This window comes from Nerophis ophidion, linkage group LG18, assembly GCF_033978795.1.
Source record: "Nerophis ophidion isolate RoL-2023_Sa linkage group LG18, RoL_Noph_v1.0, whole genome shotgun sequence".
NCBI lineage: Eukaryota > Metazoa > Chordata > Actinopteri > Syngnathiformes > Syngnathidae > Nerophis > Nerophis ophidion.
The window spans coordinates 32,373,999-32,395,578 of NC_084628.1; the positions used below are offsets into that span (position 1 = coordinate 32,373,999).

At 40.6% G+C, this 21,580-nt stretch overlaps 1 protein-coding gene across 1 annotated transcript in view; it reads left to right on the forward strand.

The window, feature by feature from the left end:
- Window positions 1–21,580, forward strand: part of LOC133537128 (SR-related and CTD-associated factor 4-like) — a 96,013-nt gene that overhangs the window by 25,620 nt on the left and 48,813 nt on the right. Inside the window, exons 10-11 of the mRNA XM_061878008.1 lie at window positions 10,963–11,046; window positions 11,151–11,218. Of these exons, the coding sequence (XP_061733992.1) occupies window positions 10,963–11,046; window positions 11,151–11,218 (152 nt within the window). The remainder of the gene's footprint in view (window positions 1–10,962; window positions 11,047–11,150; window positions 11,219–21,580) is intronic.

Genomic DNA, 21,580 nt, shown 5'->3' on the forward strand with positions numbered 1-21,580 from the left:
GCTGCATGTTCTCTCTGAGTTGGTGAAAGTTAATAATTGATTGTAAATCATGCCTCTCATTTGAATAGTAGAAGTAGGGGTGCACCATTATGTCCAAAATAATAATCATGATTATTTTTATCGATATTGAAATCACGATTATTTACTATGTTATGTAAACAATTGTTTTCATTGTCATTTCTATTTTAAACAAACAGTATATGAACAGGGTTTTAATTACAGAATGAAACTCTAAAAAAAAAAAAAACAGTTATAAAATAAAAAGGGCAAAAGACAAAGGGCTAACTAAAAATAAATATTCAGCATTTCCGGTTGAGTGGGAGAATGCCAAGAGAACGACGAGACGTTCGGGCGTTTTCCTGGGTTAAAATGTGGGTCATTCTACGGGAGAGAAGGGCACCAATGCGTTTACTTTTCCTAATATTTGCAGGAGCGACAGGCTGATCAAGTGTCAGTCACCCTTTCACTCACTCCTACTTGCTCTCACGAGTCCACTGTCTTTCGGTCGCCCCCTGGTGGTTGGGTGACCGTTGGTTGTGAAAGTGCTTGAAATAATATGCAGCGGAGCCTCCATTTTAAATGTTAACATTGCCTCCAATCACCCTTATTTAATCGTAGCGGCCAAAATCGTGATCAGGATTAAAATTCGATTAATTGTGCTGCTAAGTAGAAAGTTGTGTCCATAAACCGATTAGTTGGTCGTTTTGACAATTAACTTCTTGGTGAGAAAGGCACGAAAATATACTAGTTTGCATCAGTTTTTGTTTTTTTTAAACCTTTTGTGAGGAATTAAATAAAGGTGTGTGTACAGGGGAAGATATAAACTTCCCATTATCCTAGTGAGAGCAGCCATTGTATTTATTATATTTGTATATCTTGTTTAGCATTTAACAACACTGCTACATGATGCTTATTGTTTGACTAAAGCTGCATCTGTTTACCAAACAGCTTATAAAACTTGTAGATCATCTTCCTTATATTCAGGCTCAAAAATAGAAGTTTCTGGATCATTATTTGTTTTAAAGTAGTCTTTGTCTCATCAAGTCTGCCGTGACTAGTAGTCTTGTTGTTGTTGAAGGGAAAGTGAGTGTTGTGATGCGTATGTGAAATTAATCCACCGCCATATGCTCAAAATTACTAAAATCTGTTAATATTACATGTTAAAATGAATGTTACTACATTACATATATGCTTAGTGTGTATGTAAGATATGTAAATATCACATGTCATGAATGTTACTACATTACATATATACTTAGTGTGTATATAAAACGGTGAAGGAGGTATTTAAACCGCTTTATAGGCAGAAGAATAGATGCAGTGATGTAATGACTCCCGTTACCTCCATTGTTAGATGTCTTTTGCTTACGTTTGTGAGTTAAAATGCATTAAAATAAGAAAAAAAAACACTTGTCTTACATAAGGATTAGAAAAAAAAGTGCAGGTCCTTAATATTCTAAATCAACTGTTTTATGTTCTCAGGGCTTTCAATTGATTTCAGTTGGTCTTAGATGTTTCGCCTCTCATCTGAGGAGGCTTAATTTATTCTTATAATAACTAAAATCTGTGCAATTACGGAATTGCATGTGAATGCTCTTATCAGTGCTCAAGCTGAATCCAAAAGCTGAAGGACTGCAGATTTTTCTTCTAATCATGATCAGAACCCAACCTTAAAGGGGAACTGCAAATATTTTGGACTTTTGCATGTTGTTCAAAATCATTATGAGAGACATGATGACGGATGGACTTTTTTTTTATTGCTTTCTAAATATTAAAAAATGTGATCAAAAGTCTGCGTACAATGCAACCTTCTGCATACAATGGAACCTATGGGAGCCGTTTAATTCTTTCTTTAAATCGCTTAAAAAAATCCAAACACCTCCATAAGAGTTGTATTTACATGGTGGAGAATACATATAAGTAATGTAGTTACATTTAAAATAACATGTGATGTTTACGTATTTTGATAATTGTAAGCATACACGGCGCATTATTTAAAAAAAACGTGTCACGTTCGCTTTTTTTCCCTTCATCACTAATTGCTGCTCAATGCAGACTTTGAGAGCCAACAAACATAATAAAACATCACTTACTGTACAAGGTCAGCTGTCATTAGGATGGCGACTGCTAGGGTGTTCATATATTCCCCTTTAGATGAAAAATGTCCCATAATCCTCACGAAGAAACAAGGTGGGGGAAACAAGTGCTTTTTGTGTCGTCCTCGCTAGTTCCAAGTCCTATATGACTGTCAAAGTGTACCAACTTGTAGGATTATATGAACAGCCACCTAATGTCCAGGTGAGAGGCATGATTTATGATGTACATTAATCTTACAGTGAGCAAGGAAGCAGCTGATCAGTCGATGATGAAAACATTAGCACACAGGAAGTGATTTCACTATAAATAGTTGGTCTGCATTAGCGTTTTTAATATCAATATCACAAATACTTGGTTAATATTCAATTTACGAACTGTAAATGGAGTTTTGTTGGCGCTTTTTGAATGGTTGTTTATCAGATTATATAGTTGGAATAGTGGAGCTCCCATTGGCTCTGCTGTAATTTGACTTTTATTTATGTTTAATTAATATTTACTATGCATTAAAAAAAATCCATCAGTCATCATGTCCCCCATAATGAATGTGAATGGCGAAATTCCCCAAAAAAGTGCAGTTCCCCTTTAAAGAGAAGTGATTTGTATTTATATAGCGCTTTTCTCTAGTGACTCAAAGCGCTTTACATAGTGAAACCCATTATCTACATCTTTAAGCAATATTTAAACTTCATGTCAGTTTGGAAGGAGATCATCTGAAGTGAAGTAATGACAGTTGGATGGTTGATGGCCAGGAGAAGTTTCGCAGCAAGGCCCATTATGCGTGCCTATTATGATTGGGCATGCATGGTTACTGACCCATCCGGCACTTCATCATTTTTACCAATTCTGATGAAAATCGGAATTTGTGGATCTGATTTATGTATTTTGAAAAGCTCCCCTGGGTAGAAGGACTGAAAGGAAACTGCAACCTGTCTTGCCCAGCGGCAGTGACTAGAATGGCTGAAGTTGGATTTGCACCAGAAACCCTGAAGTTTCTGGACGGCCAGTCTAGCATCTTAGTTCATGCTCATCGACTTAGTTTGGTCAGATCTTGTCCAAATGCTGGTGCCATAGCCCCAACTATTAATAAGAGGAGTTAGGGGTGTAACAGTACACAAAGTGGCCTAGTGGTAAGAGTGTCCGCCTTGAGATCGGTAGGTCGTGAGTTCAAATCCCGGCCGAGTCATACCAAAGACTTAAAAAAAAAGGGGGACCCATCACCTCCCTGCTTGGCACTCAGCATTAAGGGTTGGAATTGGGGGTTAAATCACCATAAATGATTCCCGGGCTGCCCACTGCTCCCCTCACCCCCCAGGGGGTGATCAAGGGTGATGGGTCAAATGCAGAGAATAATTTCGCCACATCTAGTATGTGTGTGACAATCATTGGTACTTTAACATTAAATTTCAGTTCAGTGCGTACCTCGGTTCAGAGGTCACGGTTCGGTTCATTTTCGGTACAGTAAGAAAACAACAAAATATCATTTTTTTGATTATTTATTTAACAAATTTGCTAAAATTTCCACCAAAATTATTTTTCTTAGTGGAATATTTGATGTAAAGGAATCGGAAACTTGGATAGGTCAATAATTCATAGTAACATTGATTTTGATTCAGTATTATGTTTTGAGCAATGACAGTTTGAAAGAAAAAAAAGCAGCTTTGTTTTATTAGTCAAAGTTGAAACTTTTTCTAAATTACATTTAGCCTTTAAGCTGTTTTATTTCACTTTTGTTTATGGTTTTGTTTATTTTAATAGTATTTTTAGAATGTGCCTTGGGCCTTTAAAACATTAGCTGTGGGCTGCAAATGGCCTCTGGGGCACACTTTTGACCCCCCTGCTATAGATAATAACAATTTTTATCTGATAAATCTATGGATTAAAAGCGGAGCCTGGCGACGCATGCGCATTTATCATAACTCTCTCGCTCTCTCTGTCTCTGCCCCGCCCTCATGAATGCTGCTGCGTGCAACACTTTTTTTTTTTTAACCCCTTCTTAACACTGAACGAACATTGAAAATACACGCAAGCCTAACTTAAAATGCCAGACATTCGAGGCATTTAAGAAACTCCACATGGACAGCTCTGCAAAAAGGACAAATCTAGGGAAAAGAGGTCGTATGGTCAGTCTATCTACCAGTTGTTGGTAGCATGCCGTGTGTTGTTGTTTTTTTGATTGATTGAAACTTTTATTAGTAGGGGTGTAACGGTACACAAAAATTTCGGTTCGGTGCGTACCTCGGTTCAGAGGTCACGGTTCGGTTCATTTTCGATGCAGTAAGAAAACAACAATATATAGGTTTTTGATTTATTTAACAAATTTGCTAAATCTTCCACCAAAAATATTTTTCTTAGTGGAGAATATTTGATCTGAAGTAATCGGAAACTTGGATAGGTCAATAATTCATAAAATTGATTTTGATTCAATATTATGTTTTGAGCTATGACAGTTTGAAAGAAAAAACAACAGCTCTGTTTTATTAGTCAACGTTGCAACTTTTTCTAAATTACATTTAGCCTTTAAGCTTTTTTATTTCACTTTAGTTTATGTTTATTTTAATAGTATTTTTAGAATGTGTCGTGGGCCATTAGCTGTGGGCCGCAAATGGCCTCTGGGGCACACTTTTGACACCTCTGCTATAGATAATAAAAAATAAAATCTGATAAATAAATGGTTAAAAAGCAGAGCCTGGCGACGCTTGCGCGTTTATCATAACTCTCTCCGTCTCCCTGTCTCCCCCTCCATCACGAATGTTGCTGCCGTGCACCACTTTTTTGTTTTTGTTTTTAACCCCTTCTCAACCCTGAACGTACATTGAAAATACACGCAACCCTTAACTTAAAATGCCGCACATTTGAGGCATTTAACAAACTCCACCTGGTCAGCTCCGCAAAGAGGACATATCCTGTGAAAAGAGGAGGTGTGGTCAGTCTATCATATACCTTGATCGCTGCTAGGATGCCGTGTTGTTGTTTTTTTGATTGATTTGAAGCTTTTATTAGTATATTGCACAGTACAGTACATATTCCGTACAATTGACCACTAAATGGTAACACCCGAATAAGTTTTTCAACTTGTATAAGTCGGGGTCCACGTAAATCTATTCATGGTGCCATGGTGTGCATTGTTTACACACTGTGCGGTGCGCTACTTAATATCTCCGTGACGTTCGGTTCACCTCCGAACCGAACCGAAACCCCCGTACCGAAACGGTTCAATACAAATACACGTACTGTTACACTTCTATTTATTAGTAGATTGCACAGTACTGTACCTATTCCGTACAATTGACCACTAAATGGTAACATCAACTTGTTTAATTCGGGTTCCACGTAAATCAATTCATGGTGCCTCGGTGTGCATTGTTTACACAACGTGCGCGGTGTGCTATTTAATATGTCCGTGTCGTTCGGTACACCTCCGAACCAAAACCCCCGTATTCAAACGGTTCAATACAAATACACGTTCCATTACACCCCTAGGAAGAGTGTATGCTCAGACAAGAATGATTCTTCCTTAGGGATGTAACCGTATCAAATCTCACAGCGCAATATCACTGTATTATGGCTATTATTGCTGTATACAGGGATGGGAATTTTCCGCGAAATTCCGCCGATTTTGGCGCTGCCAGGGTGTTTTTTTTCTCTGCGTTAGAGATGCACGGATAGTAAGGGTGTAACGTACGGTACGTGAATTTGTATTGAACCGTTTCGGTACGGGGGTTTCGGTTCGGAGGTGAACTGAACGTCACGGAGATATTAAGTAGCGCACGCACGTTGTGTAAACAATGCACACCGAGGCACCATGAATTGATTTACGTGGACCCCGACTTAAACAAGTTGAAAAACTTATTCGGGTGTTACCATTTAGTGGTCAATTGTACGGAATATGTAAGGTACTGTTCAATCTACTAATAAAAGTTTAAATCAATCCAAAAAACAACACACGGCATGCTAGCAGCGATCAAGGTATATGATACACTGACCACACCTCCTCTTTTCATGGGATATATCCTCTTTGCGGAGCTGTCCAGGTGGAGTTTCTTAAATGCTTCAAATGTCCGGCATTTTAAGTTAAGGGTTGCGTGTATTTTCAATGTTCGTTCAGGGTTAAGAAGGGGTTAAAAAAAAAAAAAGTGGTGCACGGCAGCAACATTCGTGATGGAGGGGGAGACAGAGAAAGCGAAAGAGTTTTATGATAAATGCGCATGCGTCGCCAGACTCTGCTTTTTAACCATAGATTTATCAGATTTAATTTTTTATTATCTTTATCAGTGGTGTCAAAACTGTGCCCCGGAGGCCATTTGCGGCCCACACCAAATGTTTTAAAGGCGCACGTCACATTCTAAAAATACTATTAAAATAAACAACAACATAAACAAAAGTGAAATAAAAAAGCTATAACCTTGACTAATAAAAAAAATGTGTTTTTTTTCTTTCAAACTGTTAAATAAATAATCAAAAAATTTATATTTTGTTGTTTTCTTACTGTACCAAAAATGAACCGAACCGTGACCTCTGAACCAAGGTACGTACCGAACCGAAATTTTTGTGTACCGTTACACCCCTAGCAGAGAGGCAATTATATCATCCGCAACTGCATCACTAAAGTCGTCATCCACCCAAACCAACATTTTATCAAAGCCACAACCGCCCGTTGTTATATATCTAATATAGACGATGCAAGGCATTAGTGAGGTTAGAAAGTGTAACTCCCTCCAAATAGCACAGACACAATGGCTTTCTTGAACTGATTTATTTGAAGGCTTCCTTTCCCTTCAAATTCAACGTGAAAACTGTAATAAATAAAACATGTTACAAACGTAAAAATAATAACATGCACAGCATGTGGATCAAACATTTTACCAAGTAAAATACCAACAAATGACAAACAAATACCTCGTTGGCCATACCCGGAAGTAACTTCCTTACATCCGTCGACAGACCAAACGAGACACTTCAAAATAAAAGTATGCCCACAGACTGTTTCAAAGAGTGCTGCTCATTTTTCCTATGTGGGTAACAACATTTAACTATTTATAAATGGTTGATTTATATAGGCTAGTAAGGTAAAGTGTTGGACCTGACAAGTTTGGGCTACATTCATCAGCTTTCATCGGAGGTGTCACGTGATGTTAGCGTGACGTTGTCTGTGACGTGATATATGGATTGTACCATCAAGTGTTGTCAGGTACAACACTTTACCTACTAGCCTATATAAAACAACCATTTATAAATACACATCAGTAGGCTAAATTAACCTTTTCAAAATAACATTTAACTATGTATATATATTTCCGAATGGTTCAACCGCCACCCGCCCGAATCTATTTAAAATCTATTTTTTCGTCATGTCACCCTCCCGACCCGCGTCCGCGGATGAGACCGCAAACCGCACATCTCTACTCTGCGTTGACCTAGTTATCAGTACAAGGCAAAGAATTCTAAATAATCTAAAAGTGTGCAAGAATTTGATATATGTGTAAACTTGAATACATACATTTCGTCACGATACATTTTTATGAAAATATTTGCAAATAAATGTGAAATTTTCGTCAGGAGAATATTGTTAGATTTTGACTCAAAATAGCAGGAAATGTATCCTAAGCTAACATAGATTTCAAAAATTTTCTGGGGGGGCATACCCTCAGCCCCCCCTATCAGGTGAGTGCACCGTGTGAACTCTGGTGCGGCCGCTGTGTGGCCTTCCGCAAAGCGGTGTTTTAGGATTACAATTTTTTTTAGCTGATTTTGTAAATCTTCATTCCCATCCCTGTGTAATGTCCAAAAAAAACAGATTGTTGAAAATGCCAGTGTGTAAATGATGTGTCAGGAATCTGTAGGATAAACACACCTACTGTAGTTGAACACAAACATTCATCCATCCATTTTCTACCGCTTATTCCCTTAGGGATCGCGGGAGGCCCTGGTACCTATTCGGGCATAAATGTTAAAATGTTTTACTCATATTTTTTACTACAAACATGTATTTGTAAGTGCAAATAATTGTGTAGGAACATCGACGGTTTCAAGCAAAAATTTAAAAGAAGAACTCAGTTTATGTCTTTCAACTAACAGTGTAATAAGTAATAAATAATAAATGTACAGTTTAGTGTCTTTCAACTTTTACATGACATTATCTGCAGCAGTGGTTCTCAACCTTTTTTCAGTGATGTACCCCCTGTAAACATTTTTTTAAATCAAGTACCCCTAATCAGAACAAAGCATTTTTGGTTGAAAAAAAAAAGAGAAAAATAAGTAAAATACAGCACTATGTCATCAGTTTCTGATTTAAAAAATTGTTTAACTGTGCAAAATATTGCTCATTTGTAGTGGTCTTTCTTGAACTATTTAGAAAAAAAGATGTAAAAATAACAAAAAACTTGTTGAAAAATAAACAAGCGATTCAATTATAAATAAAGATTTCTACACATAGAAGTAATCATCAACTTAAAGTGCCCTCTTTGGGGATTGCAATAGAGATCCATCTGGATTCATTAACTTAATTCTAAACATTTCTTCACAAAAAAAGGACTCTTTAACATCAATATTTATAGAACATGTCCACAAAAAATCTAGCTGTCAACACTGAATATTGCATTGTTGCAATTATTTTCACAGTTTATGAACTTAAATTCATATTTTGTTGAAGTATTATTCAATAACTATATTTTTGAAGGATTTTTGAATTGTTGCTATTTTTAGAATATTTAAAAAAAAAATCTCACGTACCCCTTGGCATATCTTCAAGTACCCCCATTTGAGAACCACTGATCTACAGTAGTCATTTTGATATCAGTCTGGAAAATGTTGTTCTCAAAAAGGTAAACTGAGATTTTAACTCAATAATGCAAATACCTCACAAACTGATGTTTGGCTTGAAATATCTTCTTAGCGTGATTTATTTATGAGACGACGACTTCTCCAAGGTGTGTCCTGCTTTCTGCTCAAGTGCAGCTGGAGTACAGAGAGTTAAGCCGTAAAAATAGAAGGATGGATTGAGGATGTATCTAGTAGCTTTTTAGTTAATCTGTATTTCCCCGCGTTGAACTTTTTTGTTTTTGTGATTTCCTGCTGTGTGGTTTGAGACTTGCTGGCTCTCTGTCGCCTTCCAAGTGGTTAGAGATCGGTAGGTCGTGAGTTCAAACCCCGGCCGAGTCATACCAAAGACTATAAAAATGGGACCCATTACCTCCCTGCTTGACACTCAACATCATGGGTTGGAATTGGGGGTTAAATCACCAAAAATGATTCCCGGGCGTGGTCACTGCTGCCGCTCACTGCTCCTTCACGTCTCAGAGGGGGAACAAGGATGATGGGTCAAATGCAGAGAATACACCTAGTGTGTGTGTGACAATCATTGGTACTTAAAACTTAAAACCTTGAAACGAAAGTGCTGCGCTTGCAGAACCTAGACTTTTTTACCTCCGCCATATAGGTTATGTTTTTTGCCCTAGGCGTGTTTGTCAGCAGCATACCTCAACCAGTAACAGACAGATTCAATGTCCAACAAAACAATTCCTCTCATCAGCCACACTTCACTTCCTGCTTGCGACGTTAAGCGCCCAAGCTGCGCTGGGGATCTGGGTATGTAGTTTTTTTACAGACCCAGCCAATGCTAAAACGCCAGAAAAAAACTACGCCAATCAAGTTTTTGTGCAACACATCAAAAGTCACTGTATTATTATGAAGAGGACTTCGAAAGCGAAATACCATGGTATTTATAAAACCATGTGGTGTTAGCATACAAAAGAGCGACTCTTCTGTAAATGCACACACTGGATGTTATCTGAACACTACAACACAGAGCTGATAACATTATCACCAGCAAACAGTCCAAAGACAACCAGCGTTTGAGGTAAGCCCTCAAAACCTGTGGCTACCCGAGCTGGTCGTTGTGAGAAGTGCAGTCAGTTCTCCAAAGGGTTAAATCACCAAATGATTCCCGAGCGCAGCCACCGCTTTTGCTCACTGCTCTCCTCCCCTCCCAGGGGGTGGAACAAGGGGATGGGTCAAATGCAGAGAGTAATTTTACCACACCTACTGTGTGTGTGACTATCAGTGTTACTTTAACTTTAAAGAACAATAACGAATTGGCTGAGGAAGAGAAAGGTGTCAGATACAAAAACATTGACATTCCATTATTTATCAGGTCTGCCTGTGAAACTCAGAAGAAATGTTAACCTACACAACATTGCAGTACACTTCAACACCCTGAGACATCATCTTGGGAACCTTCAAGAGTAGACCCCACAAAAACAATCTGGTGTGTGCTTTCCAGTGCAGACAAAACAACCACTAAGCCCACGTACGTACAAACTCTTCAAGTCAAGATCCAGCAAGAGGCAAACATGTACAGATCATTCTGGACAGACAATATGGATGGTTTGAAAGAGGAGTCAGGAAAGAAGTCTATGGCAAGATTGGAAGCTGCCCTCTTTGCGGCATTAATACCACTGAATGGACTGCTAACTTGTGTTTTTCCAGTCTGGAAAATTATTGTTTTTGGGCTGGTAATGCTTGTTTCACAGCCATCGTTTCTGCTAACAAGCGACAATTCCATTTTTATGACTGCTGTTGGCATCGATAGGGGGATTCATCCTTTATATCTTAACGGTTGTTCTTCAAACAACATGTAAAAACCATCCTTGCCTGTACACGTTGTACTCTTTTTCCAGTATAAATAGTTAGAGCTTTGGCACAAGCTGATGAAGCCTGCCGGGATGAGTGGTGAAACGTCTTCTAAGACAAACTAAACAGCCCAGTTGCGGCATACCCTGGAATAATGAGAAGATCCACAGACAACTCTTTAGTGTATTCTTCTTAATTTGACTAATTTCTTTCCCCTGGTGTCTTTATCTTTGTTAGGTTGTCGGTGGAGCAAGTCACAATGAGCATCAGAAGGTGAAAGATTTATACCATTCCAGAAATGCACACAACTCTAAATCACAGGTAAACCTTGCAGTTATTACATTAAATCCAGCCGCTCAGATTCACAGCCAAATTGCTTTAGTCTATTTTGTTTATTGACTGTATATTTTGTCTTTTCCTGAAAGGTGGATTCAAGGGAGGAACCATCTACACGAAGAGAAGGAAGAAACAGGAGGTCAAGGTCTGGTTCTCGGTAAGAAGAGGCTTTTCTTGTAGTTTTAGTAAAAGAGTCAATCTTAAACAGCATGTATGTTACAGTAGATGCTGTTTAAGATTGACTCTTAATAATAAGCCTTTCTCGATGCACTTTTGGTTGTGCCCTCTAGTGCTGGGGCTTTGTCAGTTAGTACCGAGGGCAAGGTTCAAGGTTCAAAGTTTCTCACATGCAGAGTACACAACAGTGAAATGCTTTTTTCCATGCTCTTCAGATACTGGGTACAGTGGGTAGGGCTGGGCGATATGGCCTTTTTTAAATATCTCGATATTTTTCGGCCATATCGCGATATACAATATCTATCTCAATATTTTGCCTTAGCCTTGAATTAACACTTGATACATATAATTACAGATGTATGATGATCCTATGTGTCTACATTAAAATATTTTTCTTCATACTGCATTAATATATGCTAATTTTAAACTTTCATATAGAGAGGGAAATCAAAACTAAGTCAATTGACCAAAACTGTATTTATTAAACAGTTATTAAGCAGTGGCACAAACATTCATGTCATTTCAAAACAGAAAGTGCAAGATTGTCAGAGACATTTTAAAACAAGCTATTAGTGCACTTATGTGGATGTTACTAAGATGACATATCAAAATAACACTAAATTAAAGTGCACTTTTTCTACAGAACGCCACTACAATAGTTAAAAACAAATAAAGTGCACTTTTGTGCATGATGTCACACAATATATTTCAATAAGTGTCACATAAAAATGAGCTGCATATCAAATAGTGTATGTCATACGATGTTGATGTGGTAATTGTTGCTTCGGCATTTTGTGAGTGTGGCACCAAACGGAGATGTTGACATGCAGTTTGAAGCACTCTTCATTCTCTAGCAGGTGACTTTTCAAATGATGCTACAAATTAGCAGTGCTGCAACTTTTCGTAGCAAAGCTTCTGCCGTATAAGTGTTCAACATGTTCCCCCTGGAAGCAAAACCACCGCCAGACGATGCACCCCTTGCTGTTTTTCTTGGGAATTAATTCTTCCTCCATTTGTTACCAGATTTGCACCTTCTTTCTCTCGTATTACCAATCGCAACACACCGTTAGCATCACAGCTAATGTTACCATGTCGCTACCTCTCTGCTCGGGGAGGGCGTTTGACGTTGCACGCGTGACGTATGTAAAAAGGTGCGCTTGTTTTAAGTCTCTGTGAAAAGGAGAGACAAGAAAGAGGGAGAAAGGCATGCAGTTTAATGCCCGCAGCTAAAAGCAACTGCGTGAGAACGTACACTCGAATATCACCATATAGTCATTTTCCATATCGCACAGAGATAAACCCGCGATATATCGAGTATATCGATATATCGCCCAGCCCTAACAGTGGGATCCAAACACTAGTTGCAGAATCTAATACACTAAATACAAAACATTTAATAGCTCTGATGTACATTAATTACAAGTAGGGCTGGGCGATATGGCCTTTTTTAAATGTTTTTAAGCCATATCGCGATACACAATATATATCTCGATATTTTACCTTAGCCTTGAATGAACACTTGATACATAACTACTCAGTGGCCTAGTGGTTAGAGTGTCCGCTCTGAGATCGGTAGGTTGTGAGTTCATACAAAAGACTATAAAAATGGGACCCCTTACCTCCCTGCTTGGCACTCAGCATCAAGGGTTGGAATTGGGGGTTAAATCACCAAAAATGATACCCGGGCGCGGCCACCGCTGCTGCTCACTGCTCCCCTCGCCTCCCAGGAGGTGCTCAAGGGTGATGGGTCAAATGCAGAGAATAATTTCGCCACACCGAGTGTGTGTGTGTGACAATCATCGGTACTTTACCTTAAAATCACAGCAGTATGATGATTATATGTGTCTACATTACAACATTCTTCTTCATACTGCATTAATATATGCTACTTTTAAACTTTCATGCAGAGACTAAGTCAATTGACCAAAACTGTATCTTATTAAACAGTTATTAAGCAGTGGCACAAACATTCATGTCATTTCAAAGCAGAAATAGCAAGATTGTCAGAGACATTTTAAAACAAGCTATTAGTGCACTTTTGTGCATGATGTCACTAAGATGACATATCAAAACAACACTAAATTAAAGTGCACTTTTTGTACAGAACTCACTACAATAGTTTAAAACAAAGTGCACTTGTGCATGATGTCACACAAGATATTTCAATAAGTGTCACATAAAAATGAGCTGCATATCAAATAGTATATGTCCTACAGTGTTGATGTGGAAATTGTTGCTTCGGCATTTTGTGGGTGTGGCACCGAACAGAGATGTTGATATGCAGTTTCAAGCATTCGTCATTCTATCGCGGGTGACTTTTCAAATGATGCTACTTTTGGTAGCAACACTTCTGCCGTATAAATGTTCCAACATGTTCCCGCTTGAAGCCAAACCACCGCCAGACGATGAACCCTGTGCTGTTTTTCTTGGGAATTAATTCTTCCTCCATTTGTTACCAGATTCGCACCTTCTCTCTCTCGTATTACCACTCGCAACACACCGTTAGCATCACAGCCATGTCGCTACATCTCTGCTTGGAGAGGGCGTTTGACGTTGCACTTGTGACGTGTGTAAGAAGGTGTGCTTGTTTTAAGTCTCTGTGAGAAGGAGAGACAAGAAAGAGGGAGAATCGCATGCAGTTTAATGCCCGCAGCTAAAAGCAACTGCGTGAGAACGTTTACTCGAACATCACCATATAGTCATTTTCTATATCGCACAGAGACAAACCCGCGATATATCGAGTATTTCGATATATATGCCCAGCCCTAACAGTGGGATCCAAACACTAGGTGCAGAATCTAATACACTAAATACAAAAAAATTGAATAGCTCTGATGTACATTAATTACAAGTAGGGCTGGGCAATATGGATTTTTAATATCTTGATATTTTTAGGCCATATCGCGACACACGATATATATCTCGTTATTTTGCCTTAGCCTTCAATGAACACTTGATACATAAAATTACAGCAGTATGATGATTATATGTGTCTGCATTAAAACATTCTTTCTCATACTGCATTAATATATGCTACTTTTAAACTTAAATGCAGTGTGAAGGAGAAACAAGAAAGAGGAAGAAACGCATGCAGTTTAAGGTAAAAGCAACTGCGTGAAAACGTATACTAGAATATCACAATATAGTCATTTTCTATATCGCACTGAGACAAACCCACGATATATCGAGTGTATCGATATATCGCCCAGCCCTGATTACAAGACAATTAAGTTGCACAATAAGTCACAGTAATTTTAGTAGAAGTATCAGTACAAGTAGAAGTACAGTAGTCAAATACAGTACCAGTGTAATATCAAATAGTATAACAGTATGTACAGTATAGGAAGCAACAAATATTAAGGTGTCTACAGTTCTTTGGCAGTTGAGTAGTGACAGTAGTATTAACAAAGGTAATGGAACAGTATGACTTTTTTATACTCTTTACATTATTTTTTCATTATTTACAGTCATTGAATGAAGAGTATTGTAGTCCGGTAATTACAGTGGTAAGTAAAATGATTCTTGTGCCTGCGGTTTTGTGCAATTGTGACAAGTGTTAATCAGTGGTGCAGTTGAGCAGTCTGATGGCTTTGGAATGGAAGCTCTTCCTGAGTCTCTCCGTGTTGGCCTTGAGACTCCAGTAGCGCTTGCCTGACTGCAGCAGTGAGAAGAGGCAGTTACTTGGGTGGCTAGAGTCCCTCACAATCCTCTTGGCCTTGGATCTACACAGCCTGGTGTAGATGTTGCAGATGGTTTGGAGCACACCTCCGATGGTGCGCTCGGCTGATCTGGCCACTCTCTGCAGACTGTTGCGGTCATGTGCGGTGCTGTTCTCATACCAGGAGGTGATGTTTCCAGTCATGACACTGTCTGTTGTGCATGAGTAGAAGTTTCTGACGTTCAGGGCGAGGTGGTTCTCCTGACACCACAGGGCCAGGTTCTTCACTTAACTCAGGTAGGCCGTCTCATCGTTTCCCGAGATCAGGCCCACCACAGCTGTGTCGTCAGCAAATTTCACAATGGAGTTGGTTGTGTTTTTAGCCACTCAGTCGTGTGTAGAGAGTGAATAGAGGAGGAGGCTCAGAACACAACCCTGGGGGGATAATGGGTGATGAGTTGCAGTTCCCTGCTCTCACCACTTGTGGTCTGCCTGTCAGGAAATCCAGGACCCACTGACAGAAGGTTTGGCGTTCAAGCCCTGGTCCTTGAGCTTGATGACGAGTTTGGATCGGACTATGGTGTTGAATGCTGAACTGTAGTCTATTAACAGCATTCTCACATAGTTCCCTGCCTTTTGTCCAGGTGTGTCGTGGCGGTATGCCGTATGTGTGCGATTACATCGTCGGTTCACCTGTTTGGGCGGTATGAAAGTAGTGGTCAGTAGTGGGAGGGGGGCATATCTGGTCTTTGATTGGCTTTTCAAAGCACTTCATGGCTATGGGGGGGAGGGCTACGGGGCGGTATTCGTTGAGGCAGGCTGGGGCAGATTTCTTTGGAACAGGGACAATGGTGGATTTTTTTTCAGACAGGTGGGGATGACGGACTGTTCAAAGGACAGATTGAATATGTCTGTGAATACCGATGCCAGTTGGTTAGCACAGACTTTTAGGACACAACTGGGGATGCCGTCTGGCCCTGTGGCTTTCCTGGTGTTCACCCTCTTAAAGGTTCTCCTCGCGTCATATTCCGTTATTCTGAATGCTGAGTCACCATTGCCAGTGGCCATACCCTCTTGCGACGCCATGAAGGCTGCTGTTTGAATTTACAGCCTTAAACCGTGCATAAAAGGTATTTAGCTCATTTGCCAGGGAGACATCAGCATTCACCATGGGGGGGCTGCCTTTAGGTCTGTCATGGTTCTGAGTCCTTGCCATACAGCTCTGGAGTCAGCCTGCTGAAATTTAAACTCCTTTTTGTCCCTGTATCTTCCCTTTGCCTGCTTCACTACGCGCCTGACGTCATTGCACGCTGCATTGTACGCGTGCATGTCGCAGGTCGCGCGCCCTCTGCTGTAGGCTGAGGTGCGCGCTTTCAAAGCCTCTCGGAGAGGTCTATCAACCCAGGGTTTCTGATATGGAAAAACCTGTGCTGTGGTTGTGGGGACTATTTCTTCAAGCAGTTTACCAACAAAATCCAGCACAGTGTCTGTATATCTGTCAATGTTGTCTGTGCCCTCGCGGAACACGCTCCAGTCTGTACAATCTAGCGTGTCCTAGATTGTACACACAGTGTACAATCGCCTCTATCGTGATTGACCAGTCGATGTTTGGGACCTTACCGGCCGATTGCGAAAATATTTAAAAAAATATATATATATATTATTACATCAGTGACACTCTACTCTAAAAATGACCGACAGACAGGCATTCATTTTAACCCCTGAACACGGCTGCACCCCTCTGTCTCTCTTTTTTCAGCCTCATATCCTGCGGCTCTCAGTGGCTGCACCCCCCAAAAGCGGCTCTCCTGGGACGGGAAGCATACGAGACTCTGTTAATATTGCGCTCAAGTGCAGATCTTGTGTTGAATTATTGTGCATACAAAACTAAACTTGACGTGCAAATGTGTATATGTAAGATAATATATACCTATATATGATATAAGATAGAACAAGGCGGCAGCTAAAGAAGGACTTCCTCATTTATCACATAGGGGAGACCCAGGTGAACAGCGGATTTTACTAATTCCAGTGCTGACATAAATATCACGTGACTCAAGGCCCATATGTGACCAGAATAAATATATTACGGTACTGACCACTACTTTCAATATGGTGTCAGTGAGTGTTTGGTTGTGATGCTCCAGAACTCCATTGCTCTATGGCAGTGGTTCTCAAATGGGGGTACGCGTACCCCTGGGGGTACTTGAAGGTATGCCAAGGGGTACGTGAGATTTTTTTTAAATATTCTAAAAATAGCAACAATCCTTTATAAATATATTTATTGAATAATACTTCAACAAAATATAAATGTAAGTTCATAAACTGTGAAAAGAAATGCAAAAATGCAGTATTCAGTGTTGACAGCTAGATTTTTGTGGCCATGTACCATAAATACTAATGTTAAAGATTTATTTTTTTGTGAAGACATGTTTAGAATTAGGTTCATGAATCCAGATAGATCGCTATTACAATCCCCAAAGACGGCACTTTAAGTTGATGATTACTTCTATGTGTACAAATCTTTATTTATAATTTAATCACTTTTTTTTTTTTTAAGTTTTTAGTTATTTTTATATCCTTTTTTCCAAATATTTCAAGAAAGACCACTACAAATGAGCAATATCTTGCACTGTTATACTATTTAATAAATCAGAAACTGATGACAGAGTGCTGTATTTTACTTCTTTATCTCTTTTTTACAACCAAAAATGCTTTGTTCTGATTAGGGGGTACTTGAATTTAAAAAATGTTCACAGGGTGTACATCACTGAAAAAAGATTGAGAACCACTGCTCTATGGGCTGTAGGCAGCTATTGTCTTAATTTCTATGTTGAAATGGTCTTTCATATCTCTCATCTTATCGTTGTTAAACTCTCCCTCATTGTCACAGTTTCTGTAGTGGGCGACAAAGTGTTAAACTATATCTCGGATGAATTTTTTGTGGTGAATGCTGCCAGCACGAAACCCTGTGAACTGATCAATGAAGTGTAGACTCGATGCCATAAACCTGGTTCAAGCTCATGAAGATCTGCTGCTACCGCTTTGGTGGAGTCTTTTTGGTATTATTCATATTGACTGACAATTTTCCCTAGTGACTTTTTCGAAGCTTCTGTAACTTGTCAGCAAAGGCATGCCCAAATTGTTTGAAGTATTAACCGTATTTGTCTTAATCCGCTGTGTTCATTTCTTCTGTGACAGTCAACACTCTTTCCTCACAGCTCACTTCTTCTACCTCATTTTTTTTGTTTCTTTGAGTATTATCTCCTGTAGTTGTCAAGACCTGGTTATACCATACATTATCCTTGTTCTTACTGCCCATTATGTTAACACAGTAATGACCAGAGCTTGTGAAGTTGAGTTTACAGATCAATTAAACATGACAACACTGTCATTCTTCTTATTCAGTCTTGTGCCTGTTGGCTTCATAGAAGCTTTTGTCAAAAGCAATGGGATGTCCACTGGAACTACCTTTGTTTCAATACGGCACATTGTCTGTCCAACAAGTGCAGGAATCTTTTTGGTGGAATACACTCCTTTTCCTTCTCCAAACCTGAAGGGTTGACAGGTGATTGTTTCTGTCTGTTTTAGCTTATTTTGGCTAAATCCAGTGATGTTGCTCTTTAGCCAGTCTTATCTAATGACCGTCCATGTGCATGCGATGTCAATGATTGCTGTGCCAAAACACTCCGTCATGAAGATTTCGGCTTCATTGGAGGACTCTTTTGCAAACAAAGTGATATTGCACTCTTTTCCATGATCTGTTTTACACTCTTCTGTTAAACTATCGTGGGATCACACTCCTCAGCCTTCCCGGTAAGGTTTATTCAGGTGTACTGGAGAGGAGGCTACGCCGGATAGTCGAACCTCGGATTCAGGAGGAGCAGTGTGGTTTTCGTCCTGGTCGTGGAACTGTGGACCAGCTCTATACTCTCGGCAGGGTTCTTGAGGGTGCATGGGAGTTTGCCCAACCAGTCTACATGTGCTTTGTGGACTTGGAGAAGGCATTCGACCGTGTCGCTCGGGAAGTCCTGTGGGGAGTGCTCAGAGAGTATGGGTCCGCTCCCTGTACAATCAGTGCCAGAGCTTGGTCAGTAAGTCGAACACATTCCCAGTGAGGGTTGGACTCCGCCAAGGCTGTCCTTTGTCACCGATTCTGTTCATAACTTTTATGGACAGAATTTCTAGGCGCAGTCAAGGCGTTGAGGGGTTCCTGTTTGGTGGCCGCAGGATTAGGTCTCTGCTTTTTGCAGATGATGTGGTCCTGATGGCTTCATCTGACCGGGATCTTCAGCTCTCACTGGATCGGTTTGCAGCCGAGTGTGAAGCGACCGGAATGAGAATCAGCACCTCCAAGTCCGAGTCCATGGTTCTCGCCCGGAAAAGGGTGGAGTGCCATCTCCGGGTTGGGGAGGAGACCCTGCCCCAAGTGGAGGAGTTCAAGTACCTAGGAGTCTTGTTCACGAGTGAGGGAAGAGTGGATCGTGAGATCGACAGGCGGATCGTTGCGGCGTCTTCAGTAATGCGGACGTTGTACCGATACGTTGTGGTGAAGAAGGAGCTGAGCCGGAAGGCAAAGCTCTCAATTTACCGGTCGATCTACGTTCCCATCCTCACCTATGGTAATGAGCTTTGGGTCATGACCGAAAGGATAAGATCACGGGTACAAGCGGCCGAAATGAGTTTCCTCCGCCGTGTGGCGGGGCTCTCCCTTAGAGATAGGGTGAGAAGCTCTGCCATCCGGGAGGAGCTCAAAGTAAAGCCGCTGCTCCTCCACATCGAGAGGAGCCAGATGAGGTGGTTCGGGCATCTGGTCAGGATGCCACCCGAACGCCTCCCTAGGGAGGTGTTTAGGGCACGTCCAACCGGTAGGAGGCCACGGGGAAGACCGAGGACACGTTGGGAAGACTGTCTCCCGGCTGGCCTGGGAACGCCTCGGGATCCCCCGGGAAGAGCTAGACGAAGTGGCTGGGAAGAGGGAAGTCTGGGTTTCCCTGCTTAGGCTGTTGCCCCCGCGACCCGACCTCGGATAAGCGGAAGAAGATGGATGGATGGATGTTAAATTGACATGCTCACCTTTGTGTGGACAGTCTGAAACCCAGGGAAATGTTTGACAGATGGCACACTTTGATATGCGACCATACCTGTCCAGGCAGAGGTGTCTTTTGTTGATCCTTTTGAGGCCATGACTTGCCTCTGTCTAGTTTGTTCAGTGACAAACACACTTTCCTGTTTAATTCCCACACTGGAAGCAGTATGTGGTTTCCCTCCAAAATTGCTGACTTCATTGACATACTTGCCAACCCTCCTGGATTTTCCGGGAGACTCCCGAAATTCAGCGCCTCTCCCGAAAACCTCCCGGAAAAAATTTTGTCCCGAAATTCAGCTGGAGCTGCAGGCCACGCCCCCTCCAGCTCAAACATGCACAGTTCGAAGCTTGAAAAGGAGGATTGCAGGCGGATCTGACGGCATTTAAAGTAATTTTTAAAAACGGCTGCTAATCCTCCTCCTTTTCGACCGGATGACCGCGGAGAATTAAAGTAGGAACACTCCGGAGGCAGAAGTTCATCAAGAGGGGCGGACTCACCGGCTCTCAGCCATGTTTCCGTCACACAGAGGAAGTCAAGTCTGCCGCCCGCAGGAAGTGAAGAAAATCCTTCAGGATAAACGTTTTGTTTGTCAAAGATCTTGCGTTCACAAGACCGAACCTGGCGGGGGCCAGCAAGTCCAAGGGCGCAGTTAATCTAGGTCGGGCCCGACACACAGCCCAGCCCGCAGGTGGCGGGGGAGAGGAGCCACGAGGCGGGAAAGGAAGGCAGGAATCCAGCCAGGTGAAAAAGCTGACTGGGATGTCGAAAAACCGTGGAAGTTGATCATATCAGTGGTAAAGGGGCAAAGCTCCAACAGTGTTTGGCGATCATACACATGCAGTGAGCTGACAGAGACGAAAATAGACGCAAACAACACAAAAATGAACAGAGCTGACAGCGAGAGACGGCAGGGCAAAGCACTTACTGGCGCCATCGTCTGGAAACTCGGAAGTGACGCTACTCAAATAGTGAAAGGTAAGTGTTGTTGTTTTTAGTACCCAGCAAGCACAGTACAGTTAGTATAACAACTGTGTTTTTATTACTGTGTATTTGATAGGTGCCGTCTGAAATTCAACTATTTCTTTTATTTATATATATATATAATAAAATAAATATATATAGCAAGAATTCACTGAAAGTTAAGTATTTAATACATATATATATATATATATATATATATATATATATATATATATATACAAACTCCGTTTCCACATGAGTCGGGATATTGTGTTAGATGTAAATATAAACGGAATACAATGATTTGCAAATCCTTTTCAACCTGTATTCAATTGAATGCACTACAAAGAAAAGATACTTGATGTTCAAACTCATAAACTTTATTTTTTTTGCAAATAATATTTAACTTAGAATTTCATGGGTGCAACACGTGCCAAAGTAGTTGGAAAAGGGCATGTTCACCACTGTGTTACTTCACATTTTCTTTTAACAACACTCAAACGTTTGGGAACTGAGGAAAGGAATTGTCTAAGCTTTGAAAGTGGAATTCTTTACCATTCTTACTTGATGTACAGCTTAAGTTGTTCAATAGTCCGGGGTCTTGTTGTATTTTACGCTTCATGATGCGCCACAC